The following is a 13,484-nucleotide window of genomic DNA, read 5'->3' as shown; positions in this document are numbered from 1 at the left end:
AAGACACAGATCATAAAGAACCTGGTCTGCCTTTATTTTTCTACTCTAGTGAACTCGCATCTCACCCCAAATCACATGGTATGCTTTTTGATAATGCTTTGAAGTAATATGGAAGGGGGAAAAATAAAAATATTATATTTAAAATCTTTGAAGGGTCTTAATGACATGTGAACTTATTTTAAACCTTGTTGAAGAAGGAGTTTCAGTGGGAAAAGGCAGAGATTGCAGAAGCTACAGTGAAGTTTAACCACGTTCCATGTTGGTTCCATGACTTTGTGTTTGCAATGACTCTGTCATTTATTTTAACTACACAGAATCTATTGATGTGAAGTTTGCTGTCCTGAAATGAAGAAAGAGAGTAATTTCAGTGGTGACTGTGATCTTTTGGGATAAGTCTGAGGATGGTGTCTTTCCTATTGCAGGCAAAAAGAGCAGTGCAGCGAGGAGCCACAGCGGTCATCTTTGATGTTTCTGAAAACCCAGATGCCATTGATCAGGTAGGAGGGAGGGAGCTTGGTTTTATTACACCCTCTGTTGGACTCCTTTAGAACTGCGGAGGCAGCAGCACGGGGTAGGCAGGGCTCTGAGCACAGCAACGTTAAGACACGCAGGTTCTGGCCAACTCCTGCCTATCTTCTGGCAGGCAAGAAGCAATGGAGATGCTGAGAATGATAGAAGGAGAGGAGCGTGGGGAGTTAGATTTTTCTTCTAGCCTTTGCTAGAATCTCGAATCCAAAACTGGTACTGCATTTTTGAGAAAGGATAGGGGCAAATACGAGTGGCCTCGAGGCGATGAGGTTTCTGCCCAGCACTGCATACAGGGGGTTTGGCTGTGCCCAGCTTTGATCAACAGCATTGTTGAGCAGCTGTTATTTTTGAGATTGTAAAATGGGCTTCAAACTTCAAACAAATTCCTACAAAAAAAAAAAAAAAAAAAAAAGTATAACGATTTTTTTCTTATTTGCAGCCTTGAATTTTGGCCTAAGTATTGTGTGGACCAGCAGAAATATCTGTGTGGACCAGCAGCATTTTTCTTTTTCTTTTTTTTTTTTCTTTTTCCCCAGGGGTCACTGGGGGAGATGGGTGAGGTAATATTTCTGTGAGAAGCTTTGAGAAGATCCTGCCAGGCAATTTCAAGTTAACTGAGTAGAGAAAACGAGCTTAACAAGCATGAAAATAGTCTACATTTGGTTTAGTTTTCTTCTGTCTTAAGAAAGCTACAGCAGAAAGAAGTGAAGCGGAATATTTTCAAGTGCAGCCTGAATTTCCTGGGGAAAGAGAGACTCTCTGTGTTTACATTTAAAAAGCTGGCTTTGATTGTGAAATTAGCATCTGTTGGTCTGAGGAGTATGGACTCTGCAGTAGGTACTTTGGGAGCTGTGGTCTGCATGTGCATCAAGGCTACAGCCTTAATTTTGCAAACATTCTCAGTATTTTTTCAAAAATTATCTCACAAGGGTGTTATCTATCTTGTTTCCAGTCTTTTCTCTGTATTGCAACTTCCAATTACTCTCAGCCATCCGTCCATCTCTAAACATGCAAAGCTGAGTTGCTGCCTCTGTGTCTTTCATCTACCAACAGCTCTCCGTCCTTGACTGTTGCTAATTAACTGGGTGCAGCTAGCTACAGTGATTGGAAAATTAGTTGATTATTGACTATTTGCATGAACAAATAAAATGGAAAGAGGTTAGGGCAGCAGCTGGCATTGTAGGCTTTATTACAGGACAGAGCAGCAGCTTATGCAAACGCTCACAACCAGAAGATGAATGACAAGACCTAGTTTCACATACACCAACCACAAGTGGTACTTGATTGACTGCTTTCTATGCAGTTCTGGACATTTGTGTGTCATGCATTTTGATTCTCAGCCAAAGGACCTAAGTGAACAGTTAGGTTTGTAGTAGAGAAAAACGATTGGTGCTGGAATCGGTTCTGCTTTCACGTTCATTTACTCTTCTTTCCATTCTCCAGAAGAGGAGAAGTACTTGTGCTGAGATGTGCCTCCTGAGCAGATTTGTTGTTGTTGTTCTAGCTGAACCAGGGCTTAGAAGACCCTCTGAAGAGACCAGTGGTGTATGTGAAGGGTGCGGATGCTGTCAAGCTAATGAACATAGTTAACAAGCAGAAAGTGGCACGAGCAAGGATCCAGCATCGCCCCCCACGGGTGAGACTTTAAGAAACTTTATCTAAACGTTGCCCTGCTGTTACTGCGTGCAGTGCTTGCTAACTGCAGTGCAAAGACTTAACAGATGAGAAATTCTGCTGACCTAAATCAACTTTACTGTGGACAAGTGGCCATGTTTGATTTAAGTGTAGAATCCACAGTGTGGGACCTGATGTCTTCCATATATATGTTCTTTAAAATTTATAAGTGGCTAGCAATTTTACATAATAGAGGCTTTCCTTTTTCTTAGTTATGTACTACAGTTACTGTATGCACCTAGCAGTTCAGATTTGTAAGATAGCCTGCCCTGTGTTAATTAATTTCTTGGGTGGTATTTTAAACATGGGTTAGTTATTTTGTATCTGATATTTGTAATTTTAATAGAAAATGTTATTCTAGAGATTTTTTTAGCACCCATTACATGTAGCTCATATAAGAAGAACAAAACTAAAGGTCAGCAGTGACCCAGTTACCACTTTGGTTTTGCTGTATTTTTAAGGAATACTTCTGATATGAAAAGTGAGAAGTGCACCATTTGCTGAAGATGTAATTACTCATTTTTACTTGCTTAGATATGCAAGCAAACCAATAAGAAAGGAAATTTGTACTAGTATAATTCAATTTAAAAAAACCTCTGTTTTCATGTAGAATTAGCCCAGAGCTGCTGTGAACCTGACATCTCCTGATTGGCACTCTGTGTATTTCATTCACTTGCAGTAACGCATGTACCTCAGGTTTGTCCCATAGAATCCTTGTTAATGAGCAGAGTGCATTGACTTAACATTTTCTGTGTAGGTATGTGGCACTGACCACTGAGAAAGTAGAAAAAAGAAAGGAACAGTAGATTTGACTGTGATAGAAAGATAGGAAAAATAATAATGTTGTTCTAATTTTTAAGCAACCTACTGAGTACTTTGATATGGGAATTTTCCTGGCCTTCTTTGTGGTTGTGTCTCTTGTTTGCCTCATTCTTCTTGTCAAGATCAAACTGAAACAACGACGTAGTCAGGTAAGAGCAGTAATGGTTTATTTATTGAATGCTGAAAGTTAGTTTCTTTTACTTCGCCCTAGAACTTGCAGCCTTTAGGAATAGAGGATGCTGACTTACAATAGCCATCTCTGGGGAAAGGTTTTTATCCATGGGTGTAGGCCTTTGAATGGTTGTGACAATGTCTTTAAAGGAGATCTACGCTGACCTTTGATGTCCCTTCAGTTAATTTCAGACATTGAGTATTGAACGAACCACTTAGCCTTTGGGAAGGAAGAGTATTTCTGTTCAGAAGTTGAGTATCAGTAATGCTATTGTACTCCAAAAGAAGTCCAAACGTTCATTCATGTGTTGTGGAGAGATTGTAATGATTTAGAAGAAATCACAGCTCTTTTTCAGTAGAGTAATATCCTTTAATTCTTAGCTGGAGAAGGTTGTGAGGTATAAAATGTGGTAATTCTAGATGAGGTATTTTTTCCTATCAGGCATGAAAGAGAAAGCAAATAGAAGCTAATGGACCTTGCAGTTTGAATTTGTAAACTGTTCAGTGCGTGGGTATGCATGTATAAGGAGTGCAAAGCACGGTGCGTTAGTTTGAGCCTGCTGTGATTTGAAAGGTACATTAATTTGATGTGGTGGTGTTTTCTCTGCTACTACACTACAGTCCCTTATGCAGCAGTGTTGCCTTTTTTTCTTCTTCTTATGTTCTAGAATTCCATGAACAGGCTTGCAGTGCAAGCACTGGAAAAAATGGAGACCAGGAAGTTTAAGTCTAAAAGCAAGGGACACCGGGAAGGTAGCTGTGGTGCTCTGGATACACTCAGTAGCAGCTCTACCTCTGACTGTGCCATCTGCTTGGAGAAGTACATTGATGGGGAGGTAAAGGATAGAACGTTTCTTCAACATAGGCTGAGAATATAGCTTATAGCTTGATTTATTTTAGCCCTGTGACATGCAGCTAGCTGTTGGATGCATCATGTATTGAGGTTGTGCCATTTGCCGGACAGATTGCATTGAGCAGCCAGCTCAGCCTCAGCTGCACTGTGCAGTCAGCAATGTAAGTCTCAAGAGCTTTTCACCATGCTGCAAAGTGAGAGCTGAGGTTTCACTTTGTAGGTTGATCCCTCCCTCAGGCTGCACTGATGGGAGACCAGAGAAGGGAGGGAGCTCCACAAGGTTCAGGAGCCAGTTTCAGCCTTCTGTTTATCATTTCTATGTTGATGTCAGCGATTGCCTGCTCTGACGTAGTTCTACCAGAGAAAGCAATGAAAGGATGAAGTAGAAAATAGGCCTGTTAAGACAGCAGCAATCAATAATCAAAGCTTTAAACCTCCATATAAAGAATGAAAGCGCTGTTAAATGGACTCCATTGATCTTTGTTTAAGTACATTTCATATTTTGGGGATTACTTTAACACTTTAGTACGGGTTCCCCCAGCTCATTAAGGCACAGGACACACAGTAAAAAGCACCCTGAGAAATGCTGGTTACTCACAATGAAGTTCTAACATTAGACCACTTTTTCAGAGGGTTTATCCCTAACCACTGTGCTTTTGGCTGAATGTAGTGGGGTTTTTTTCCTCCTTACTGCTTCTAGAGCAGGAATTTGGTTATGTTAAAAAAAAAAAAAAGAGCTAGGAATAAAGTGTGAGGATTTACTCATTAGGCATCAGTACTTTTTATGTCCCTCCATGTGTTCCTTTAGGAGCTGCGTGTCATTCCCTGCACTCACCGATTTCACAAGAAATGTGTGGATCCTTGGTTACTGCAGCATCACACCTGTCCTCACTGCCGCCATAACATCATTGGTATGTCCTGCTAATGAGGTGGGGATGCTCAGCTGCATTGTGTGTTTTGCACTTCAGGCTTCACAGCATGAAACAGAAGCTATGCCTGTAGATAAATCTCTGTAAAGCCCATAGTTTTATGGTAGTGCAACCCTAGAAATGCAGTTGTTTAAAAATGACTGCATACTCTGGAATATCAAGCCACATTTCTGTTTTTCCCTTGTTCTGGGCACAGTGCTCAGCAGGGAGCAGCATTGGTCAGCCCTTGAACACAATGAGGACAATTACATTTAATAGAATTATTTAATAATTTTTTTAAAAACTGGTTTGTGTAAAGTAACGTGCAAAGCAAAAACAACAGCATTGACTGCCAGATTCGCTCTTAACCTGCACGACTATCCTCCTACTTCTTCACTCCTTATTTCTCTCCTTCAGAACAGAAGAAGGGAAACACAGGCCCAGTCTGTCTGGAATCCATCAACTCAGCACGCAGCCGGCAGCAGAGGGTGATTCTGCCTGTCCATTACCCAGGCCGAGTGCACAGGGCGAACCAGATAACAGCGTATCCTACACGGACAAGCATGGACCCTCATGGAAATCCCATCACAGTACTTACAGTTGAGCGACACGGTGAACAGAGCCTCTACCAAGCCCAATCTGCAGCCTATATCCGAAGTTATCAGCCTATTCATTTGGACCATGCTTTAAACACACACCACTGCAGCCTGGAACATAGGGCTTATTCTCCAGCTCACAACTTCCGACGACCCAAGTTTGGAGGACGAAACTTTTCTAAAGCAGCGTGCTTTTCCCAGTACGAGACCATGTATCAGCACTACTACTTCCAAGGCCTTAGTTACCCTGAGCAAGATGGACAGCCTTCAACTGGCATTTCCTCAAAGGGTCCTTCCCGTGCCTTTCAGCCTGGTAGCAGTGTGCTTTTCCCTCCTGTGGTACACGTAGTGCCCTCATCTCGCTTGGAGAGTGGCAGTACCTCCAGCTTTAGCTGCTATCACGGTCATCGTTCAGTGTGCAGTGGATATTTAGCTGACTGCCCTGGAAGTGACAGCAGCAGCAGCAGTTCTGGTCAGTGTCACTGCTCCTCCAGCGATTCCATGGTTGACTGCACCGAGGTCAGCAACCAAGGTGTTTATGGGAGTTGCTCCACCTTCCGCAGCTCTTTGAGCAGTGACTATGACCCATACATCTACCGCAGTAAAAGCCCTTGCCGAGTGGGTGAGGCTGGTGGTACAAACAAGGGTGCAATTGTTCTCTTGGAGGACCCCCATCAGGATGAGCTTCCAGCTCACAGTCACAGTCTGGTGAGTGCTGACTGCCGGCCTGTGCCAGCTTCTTCCTCAGGGGACCAACTGTCTAATTGCAGCATGGATATGAACTATAGCAGTAATTCCTCACTAGAGCACAGGGATCCAAATGGCACTACCTCAGAGGGAGGACCTGAGGCCACTCCTGGTGCTGCCTTGGATGTTAAAATGAACTGGAAGAATCCAGAGATAACAGGGCCGCTTATGGAGCAAGCATGCGCGTGCTGCTTTGAACTCCAGCACTCTGCCCTGGAGCCTAGAAATGGGGCAGCTGACTGTAGTGCACTCTTCCTCAGTTCTCCGCTGTGGGGGGCATGTGGCCCAGGGTTAGAACCACAGTCAGGGAGCACCCAGGGCTTGTACAGTATTAAATCAGACCACTTGCATAGGACAGATAGGGTAAAATACGAAGGGTTGCCATGCTGCTTCTATGAAGAGAAGCAGGTAGCCTGTAGTAGCAACAGTGGCAGCGGAGGCGGTGGCTGCTATACAGAAGACTATGCAGTGAATGTGCAGTACACGCTTCCTGATGACACCTTGCCAAGCTGTTATAAGGGTGTACATGATCTGGGTCAACGCATTCCCATCATTCCTGAAGACAGAGACTGTGAGCTAATTCTACCTACAGAGTGCCAAGGGACCCACACAGGTGGCTGTAGTTCCTGGGATGGAACATCTGAGCTAGATGCTTACCTGCACTGCCAAGGTATAGGAGAGGTACAGGATGAGAGGGAGGTGTGCTATGAGGCAACATCTTTCCTACGTCAAAACTGCTCTCAGGAAGAGGAAACCAGAATGCTCTTTCCTAGTTCCACTCCGCACTCCCAGAAGTTGACAGCGACCACGCAAGTCACAGGTAATCAGTTTGCTTCTTTTGGTTACTCCCTACCTTTTAACTGTAGCATATGAAATGCGAGATCCCAGTTTCCCAGGTATGTGCAGCCTTAATGGTTACTGCAGTCTTTTGCATGAGAGCTGGTTATCAGTTAATCCTTCCCCCAGCAGTGTTATTTTGTTACCTATGCTCATTTGGCCTTAGCTAGAGGGATAGAAGATGGTAGTTAAGAGCTTTCATTCTCATACTTTGTGGGGACTGCTAGTACCAGGTCCCCAAACCAGGGACGTCTTGCTGGTCTGGGAGCTTTGATATGTTTGAATGGATAACACCAGAGTAGGCAAGGCCAGAGTGCCAGGAGGGGACTGACAAGATGCAGCTGAAAAATAAGAGTGGAAAACTTGGAACTGCTGTAGGAGAATATATGAGAAAATCTTTGCCACTGACCTGCATAAGGGGAAAAAAGAACCACTCATGGAACAAAGGAAGTTCTTTCTTATCTGCCTTGCCTAAATGAGTTTATTAACTCATTAACACTTATTAACAGAAACATCCTAGGCTGGAAGAGTCCTTGAGGCATTATCTAGTCCAGCTCCCTGCTCAAAGCAGTCAGCTCTGAAATGACACCACGTTGTTCAGTTGCTCAGGTTAGACTCAGTTTATCCAGTCCGATCTTGACAGTCTCCATGACAACCTTCAAAAGACATAGACTGCACCTCTCTGCCCCTGTCCCAGTGGCTAACTGTTCTCATAGAGAAAAGTTTCTTTTTATATCCAGTCATATATCCATTTCGTGTCTCAGTGAAAGCCTGTTACCTCTTGTCCTCCGTGCATCACTGAGAAGATCTCAGTTCAATTTTGATGACAGACATAGCATCATAACTGCAAACAAGCCCTGTTTCCTCACCCTCTTGTCACAGGGCAAGTGCTCCAGCCCTCAGAGCACCTTGGCTCTGTGCTGAACTTGCTCCAGTCAACCACAGTGTTTCTTGTACTGGTGGGACCCAAACTGGACATGCAGTGTTCTTCAGTTTTAACCAGAGATTTTCTCTTTATCGTTCAGGTGCTGGATCTCATCCCTTGGAGAGAAGCCAGACTGGTGACTAGACTTGTCCAGATGACACCAGGTGGAGAAGTGGAGCTTATCACAGACTCCAAATTCACACGGACTTCAATTTGTTAAGCTTTGACAAACACACAAAAGTGGTAATGTGGAGAAGTCCCTCCCCCACTTCCTCTATGTCCACATCAGCTTGATTATCCTCTTTCTCCCTTTTGCCTGAAGCCTTCAGGCCTCCATTGGTGTGCAAAGCCCATGTGGGACATGGTGTGGAGCATTCTGAGCTCTAATGCTGTTTCTATATTAATGACAAAATGTTATTTATATTTTTCTTTTTAGAAGTGACCGTGTCAGCTCTTGCTGAGAGGTAACACGGTGTGTTAAATAAGCCAGGCTATGTGTAGACGCTGTTACCTCCTACTTAAAGGAGTCCAGCCTTTGATAAGCTCAGGGCTACACCTGCCTTAGAAACCAGATAGCACCTTGAAATAAAGTAGTCCAGAGGGATACAGCTGCTGAATGGATATTCAGATATCAATTAATCCTAGTAGCAAATCCTAGTAGCCAGCAACTTATATGCGTGATTTTGAGAGAGGTGAAGGATTAGACTGTCTCCTTCTTCCTCTCCCCTCCCCACCTTTTATGCTGCTCCAATGATTTGGCTGGGGAGAGTCTCCAGCCATCATGATTAGTTTTAACAGACTGGGGGTAGGGATACTGTTAGCTCGGGTTGTTCATATTCCCATTTCCTGCTAAAACATGGACCTCATTGTATCTTCTGACTGGTGAAGAATGGTGGGGGGGGGGAGGGACACCCTTCCCTCAAACAGGTGGTAGAAGAAAGCGTTTAGAAAGGGTGAAACCTTTGTAGATAGTCAATCTTGGCTTCCATAGGAAGTTTTACAGGCACTTGTAGCCCCCCTCGTGGCTGTGGGAAATGCTGGCATATGCAGGACAATAGGGTTTGCAGGGGGCTTGCGCTTGCCTGGCTCACGTTGGAAATAGGTCAGAATCTGTCTTGTTCCCTTATAGCCTGCAAGCATGCCTAAGGGGAAGCAGTGCTTGTCACCCATTGCACACGCGGGGAAATGAGGACTTGGTTTTAGTCATGGTTTCCTTGGTTGCTGTGGATGATGTAAGCTTCCATAGATGGATCTGTTTTAAAGGTTTCTTGGGCCCAGCCAGTTGTGCTTCATTTTTGTCTTGTGTACAGAGCGTTCTCTGTACTCCATTAGCCTGGGCACATACTTTTGTTCTTGTTCTTGTACTAGTGGGGACATTGGTTATCATGGGATAACGTCTGTCGTCACTTCTGATAGCAATTGTTTCCTGTGGAAACAGCAGCTTCTGAGTAAGAGGCTACCATAGCATGGTTTAATTGCCTGTCATGCTGCATGTGCCTGAGGACACAGTGTCATCCTGTCTGCTATATTCACAGCAGGAATTCTCCTAAAGGGAAACTACTTTGTTAATGCCCACACTGCCAGCCTGCTGCAAAGATTGGTCTGAAGTTCAGTAGGCTTCGAAGGTATTTAAAAGTCATGAAAAGGAGTTGCATGCTTCACCTTATGTTTGCAACCATAACGTCCTTGACAGCACTGGGCTGATTGTGAGTACCAGAAAAGGTAACTTCTTTTCTGTATAGTCCCGAAGGAAATACTTTATAAAATGCAAACAACCAAGAAAGAAACAAATTAAGTTGGTTCATTTACTTTTCCTTTCTGTACTCGATAAATTAGGAAAAAACAATTCTGTTGGAAGCAGTTCCCATTAGATCCCTCTAAGTGAACAAACGCCCTGATCCAGCTGTTCAGAGAATTGACACAAGCCAATACTTGGGTAGAAAACTGAAACAAAAAAGTAAACAGATTTCCTGTGTATAAAGTTTATTGAAAACGTATTCATTCTCTGAATGACTGCAGTAAGTGGCATGTGTTAGGAGAAGCAACTTTACGAGGCTTTTTTTTAGAAGTCTTACCTTTCTCCTTCCTCCACTCAAACGAAAAGCACTGCACACGTCAGGGGATGCCACCTGGATTACCTTGCTTGGTGTTTCACCAGGCACTGTGAGGCCACTGAGATGCACTGTGCTCCATAGCTGCACGGCGCCGGGTGGCAAAGCACGGTTCTGCAAAAGGTATTTGAATGTTCTGGCTCATGGTGTTCCTGTACCAGCCTCCTTCACGTGTTGTGGGGATCTCTGCCAGTCCCACAGTTCTGCAGGCCTTACAGAGATGCCCTGGTTTCTGTGTTTGGCTTTATGGTCAACGTGTCGTTCATCCTCATGTCTGTCCAGTTGTCGGCCAGCTGCCATGATAGGTGGTTTTGTAACAAAATACCTTTCTACTGCTTCCATGAACAGTTGTCATTGTGTTTGGCTCATGAGGCACTATTTAAAATGTTTGTTGTTTTGTTTTTTTTTAATGATCTTATAGCACTTAAAATTGTTTTGTATAAAATTTGCTGTAAAGATTTGTAATATGGTCAAAGGGCTCTTTCTCCTTCATTACCATTTTTTTAAATGTTTTAAAAGCTAGAAAGCATCCTGTATATATTCTGTATATGTATAGCAGCACATTTCATTTATGGAAATATGTTCTCAGAATATTTATTTACTAATATATTTATCTTAAGCCATGTTTTATGTTGAGAGTGTGTGACATTATTGTAATAATCATTGAAAATCACTAACACGAGGCCCTGTAAATACATGATAATTGCACACAAAGATTTTACAGTACTTGCCGACCAAAAATGATTTAAGAAAAGTTGTAGTTACCTGCAGTTTTGTAAGAAAGTGTACAAATGTCTGTATTAAAAAAAAAAAAAGGCAAAACCACGCAAAAATACAGTTTTATTGCATACATGTGTGGAAGTCGTCCTTATTTGTAGGGAAAGGACACAGCTGTGCTTCTCCAAGTGCAGTCCTACGTGAACTGCTTTCAGCAGCAGTGCTTCTTTTGCTAAATAGCAGGTAGGCACATCTATGCATACACACACAGATACAACAATGGGATTAAAAAATGCAAAGTTTTCTTTTGTGATTTATTTTTTTTCTTCCCCTTTGGAGACAAGCTGTAATATTCCATCCCAGGACCATTCAACTTTCAGGTAAGTGCCACGCTGGAGTACACAGAATAAATCAGTATCTTACTGGGCATTATGCTCAGTGTAAGGCCACTGCTGGATTTTAGCTCCTTCCTAATTGTGTTTCCAGCAGCCTCGCTGCCTGCTGTTTGCTGTCCCTGCTCACAGCTGGCAGGTCTTGCTGTTAAGGAGGAGGAAGTTAGATGTTAAAGGTTCCAAAGGAAGGGAGGGCAAAGGTGTAGAGACAGAAGGAGGAGAGGAAGATTGAGGCCGTAGCGCACCAAAGCGTGCTGTGGAAAAGATGGGGTTAAGTGCTCTGCTGTGGGAAATGGGGAAGGAGATGCAATGAAGCTTGACACTGCAGGGTGGCAGTCTGTAACTACCAGGGCAGTTCTTGGACTTCTGTGTAGAAAGAAGGCTGTGTGAGAGGGTCACACAGGTCTCTGAAGGCTCAAATCACATGGCAGCTGGCACACACCTGCTGGAAGGCGTCCTCATTTCTATTTGGAACCTGCACGTTTCCTGAAGCAAGGGAACTTATTTGTGCTTTAATTTCAGATAAAAATAATCTATTGTCCTGAACTATGACTGCTTTGAGGCCCGAGCCATCATGGTGCAAATGGATGCAACAAATGGAGAAGACATGTTGAACAGATAGGCTAAACCCAAATCCATGCCCCGGCTCATGGAATCACTGGTTCCATTGCAGTTAAAATCAGCGTTGTGCTGCTCTCGTCGTGTCGACAGAGGGCATAATATGATCAAAGACATTCATTGACACATCGAAGAAAATGGCTTGGATGTGATCACTGGTGGTTAACGATCTCCGTGCATGTATGTACACGTGTAAAACACAAATATATGCTATTGCTGAAATAGTTTGCCTCTGTATGTTATGTGTTCTTCGTGCAGTGACACAAAAAGATTCCATTCTCCTTTGGTTGCTTCCATCTCACCAAGGTTTCCACCTGGTAACCCTTTGGATTAGGGTTCTTCCCCCTCTCACCTGGGCCTGTTCCAGTGCATTGTAATTCAGTCACCTCAGAATTCACCCAGGAGATGAGCGTTATTTCTTACTAAGATCGTACACAGTGCTAATGCTGGCTGTTGGAGCACGGTCTCATTTTGGCAGTAGCAATTTGGAGTGTGTCTGCTGAACTCTAAGGCAGATAGTCGACAGTGTTGGTCATTGATGTTTTGCACAGCGGTTTGTGCAGGATGCAGTGCTCAGTTTCGGTGGGCTCCTCGTGTGGTGAAGGTGTCTTTTGGAGGTGGCTGTGTTCTTACAGCTGGAGCCAGCCTGCCCAGGTCTTTGTCTGGGATACAATAGACCCGAAACCAGATCTTTGATGGGAAAGGGAACCCCTGAGCTTCTGTGACTTGCTTGATGTGAAAGGATCTCATTCAGAGTAAAGAATACATTTCTCTCATGGGAATGAAGAAAAAATAAAAAAATAAGGCAAACGTTTCCAGAATAAACAAGTTTAAAAGGAGTCTCATAGACTGGATGGCAAGAAAGGAGAGCACAGCAATCCCCTCTTGTGCAAGAAGAGACCGGTGCCTGTGTGACAGTGGTGTTTCTAAAAGAAAACGAGTTTTCTTGGGCTTCTCCCCCTGCCACGCAATGCTCTTCTGCACTTGAGCAGCACAAACTGCTCTCCTCCCGCGGCAATTCACTGCATTTAATTTTTTATAATTGTTACTTGCAGCCATTTGCCGAATGCGGGATGACCACATAGAGACGCAGCACATACTTCAGCGGTGAGTCATCTCAAGCAGGATTTGTTCTTTTCTTGTCAGTCTGATTTATTTCATGGGATATCCCCTGGATTTACAGTAAATTGTCTTTCAGACTGAATTTTGGAATGCAAAATTTCATCCTGAAAAGCACAAGCGCTCGGTAAAGCTGAGAGCTGCATTACCCGCATGCACTGGGGGCGGTGCTGTGGGAATAGGGCTCCACTTCTCATTCCAGTTAGCAGAATGATAAGTTTACTCAAAAATGTCTAGGATGATATTCAGGTGAAACTCTCATTAAAGTGTATGTCATCAGAGGGTTGGGAAATAGGTTTCTGTAAGCTATTAAGAACTAGCTGGGCTGGTTGGATTGGGTATTTGTTGAGAGTTATGGTTTTGCAGTAGACCCTTCCATCTGTAAAATGGTGCACTAGAAAATCTTTAGCAGTCTTTTGCAATGGCTGAGAAGGCTCAGTGAGCAGAAGGTGACACTGGAACAGCT

The 13,484-nt window shown here is 43.6% G+C and overlaps 1 protein-coding gene across 1 annotated transcript in view; it reads left to right on the top strand.

Moving 5' to 3' along the window:
* Positions 1-12,123, top strand: part of ZNRF3 (zinc and ring finger 3) — a 30,484-nt gene extending 18,361 nt beyond the window's left edge. Inside the window, exons 2-8 of the mRNA XM_042828746.1 lie at positions 423-497; positions 2,033-2,164; positions 3,063-3,173; positions 3,864-4,031; positions 4,857-4,959; positions 5,374-7,119; positions 8,162-12,123. Coding sequence (XP_042684680.1) covers positions 423-497; positions 2,033-2,164; positions 3,063-3,173; positions 3,864-4,031; positions 4,857-4,959; positions 5,374-7,119; positions 8,162-8,205 — 2,379 coding nt within the window. The 3' untranslated portion in view covers positions 8,206-12,123. The remainder of the gene's footprint in view (positions 1-422; positions 498-2,032; positions 2,165-3,062; positions 3,174-3,863; positions 4,032-4,856; positions 4,960-5,373; positions 7,120-8,161) is intronic.
* Positions 12,124-13,484: the final 1,361 nt, after the last annotated feature.

This window comes from Centrocercus urophasianus, unplaced genomic scaffold (genome assembly GCF_019232065.1).
Source record: "Centrocercus urophasianus isolate 14NV4802_14NV808 unplaced genomic scaffold, USGS_Curo_1.0 seq_30, whole genome shotgun sequence".
Classification (NCBI taxonomy): domain Eukaryota; kingdom Metazoa; phylum Chordata; class Aves; order Galliformes; family Phasianidae; genus Centrocercus; species Centrocercus urophasianus.
The sequence above is the reverse complement of the archived record's forward strand: the minus strand, read 5'-3'. Positions and strand labels throughout refer to the sequence as shown.